Source organism: Coffea eugenioides, chromosome 2 (assembly GCF_003713205.1).
Source record: "Coffea eugenioides isolate CCC68of chromosome 2, Ceug_1.0, whole genome shotgun sequence".
NCBI classification, from domain to species: Eukaryota; Viridiplantae; Streptophyta; class Magnoliopsida; order Gentianales; family Rubiaceae; genus Coffea; species Coffea eugenioides.
The window spans coordinates 4,730,721-4,732,127 of NC_040036.1; the positions used below are offsets into that span (position 1 = coordinate 4,730,721).

General features: G+C 44.3%; 1 protein-coding gene across 1 annotated transcript; it reads left to right on the forward strand.

Moving 5' to 3' along the window:
- The first annotated feature begins 271 nt into the window (after window positions 1-271).
- On the forward strand, window positions 272-1,207 carry LOC113754859 (lysM domain receptor-like kinase 4). Its single transcript, XM_027299087.1, has 3 exons — window positions 272-544; window positions 577-792; window positions 1,124-1,207. The coding sequence occupies exons 1-3, from the start codon at window positions 272-274 to the stop codon at window positions 1,205-1,207; spliced, it is 573 nt and encodes a 190-aa protein (XP_027154888.1).
- The last annotated feature ends 200 nt before the right edge of the window (window positions 1,208-1,407 follow it).

The following is a 1,407-nucleotide window of genomic DNA, read 5'->3' on the forward strand; positions in this document are numbered from 1 at the left end:
CGGACCCTTTCATGGACCTTATGGTCACCAACTTTAACACCCTCACCACCCTCCCCGACAGTCCCCCTATGGCCTTCACCGAAAACAACTCGGTAACCTTTCTTTCCAACGGCAACACTTGTTTGGATTTTTTCTTTCACGTGGTTCCCAATACCCCGCTAGAGTCCCTTACCCAACGCCTTCAACTCGCCTGGGATTTCGATCCCCTGATTAAGCTGATTTGCAATCTTCGCGGCGTCCGCGGCACTGGAATGATTGCTGGCTTTAAATGATGGTGACGGTGGCGAAGTTGCTGACTAAGAATCAAGCTGACGACGGCGTCAAATATCTGTTGAGTTATTCAATTACTTGGGGTCAATACGTTTCTGCGATTAGCTCAATGTTTGGGGTGGATACTGGGAAAACTCTCCAAGCCAATGGATTGTCTGAACAAAATTTTAATATTTATCCCTTTACGACTCTCTTAGTTCCTCTTCAGAACTCGCCATCCAGTTCCCAAATTGTGAAGCCCCCTCCGCCATCGTCACAGCAGTCACCGCCAAGGGCAAACAAAAAAAGAAGTGTCTGGATTGGAAGCAGAGATTACAAATTGGCTTGGATGTGGCCACGGGGCTTAATTATCTTCATAGCTACACTTCCCCTCCCCACATGCACAAAAAACTAAAAAGCAGCAATGTTCTTGTTGATGCTGATTTCTGGTCGAAGATCAATAATTTTGGGCTAGCAAAATCGGCAGATGGGCAAGGAGGCCAGTTTGCCTTGACTAGGCACTGGCAAAGAAGTCGTTGTCTTGTATGAAGCTGTGAATGTGAACTTGGCAAAGATTCTGAGCCCTGTGCTTGACGAGAAAGACGAGATCGAGAACTTGAGCCAGATCATAGATTCTTCTCTCGGAGGAAATTATCCTTCCGAACTTGCAATTTTGCTCATCAGATTGATTGCTAGTTGCTTAAAGAAAGATCCATCTGCCCGCCCAACCATGCATGAGATTGTCTAGACTCTGTCCACATCCGTCACTGCCACAACATCTTGGCATTCAAAACAAAGTGCCTAAAGCATATGCCTTCGGATAGATGAGTTGTTTTGGAGTTTTGTAGCTTTATCTTTTTGTCTATTTTTGAAGGATAATGGAGGATTGAACCCAGAGGCCGTCATGGAGACTGCAATTTCTGGTGAGGAGTATAAGAAGCTAGTGGTGCTGGATTGAGATGGGCTGCTATGGAAAATATATTAGTGTTAAATAGCAGTAGTTACTTTTTCGACACATGTACAAATTTTCAATAACAACATTCCCCAATCTTCATTAACGGAACGTGTTTGCCACACTCTTTGACCACCAACGGCAGTTAGGATTCTGTCAACAATTTTTCTTAATTGGGAGGTATTTATAAGTTTGGGGACTTAAAT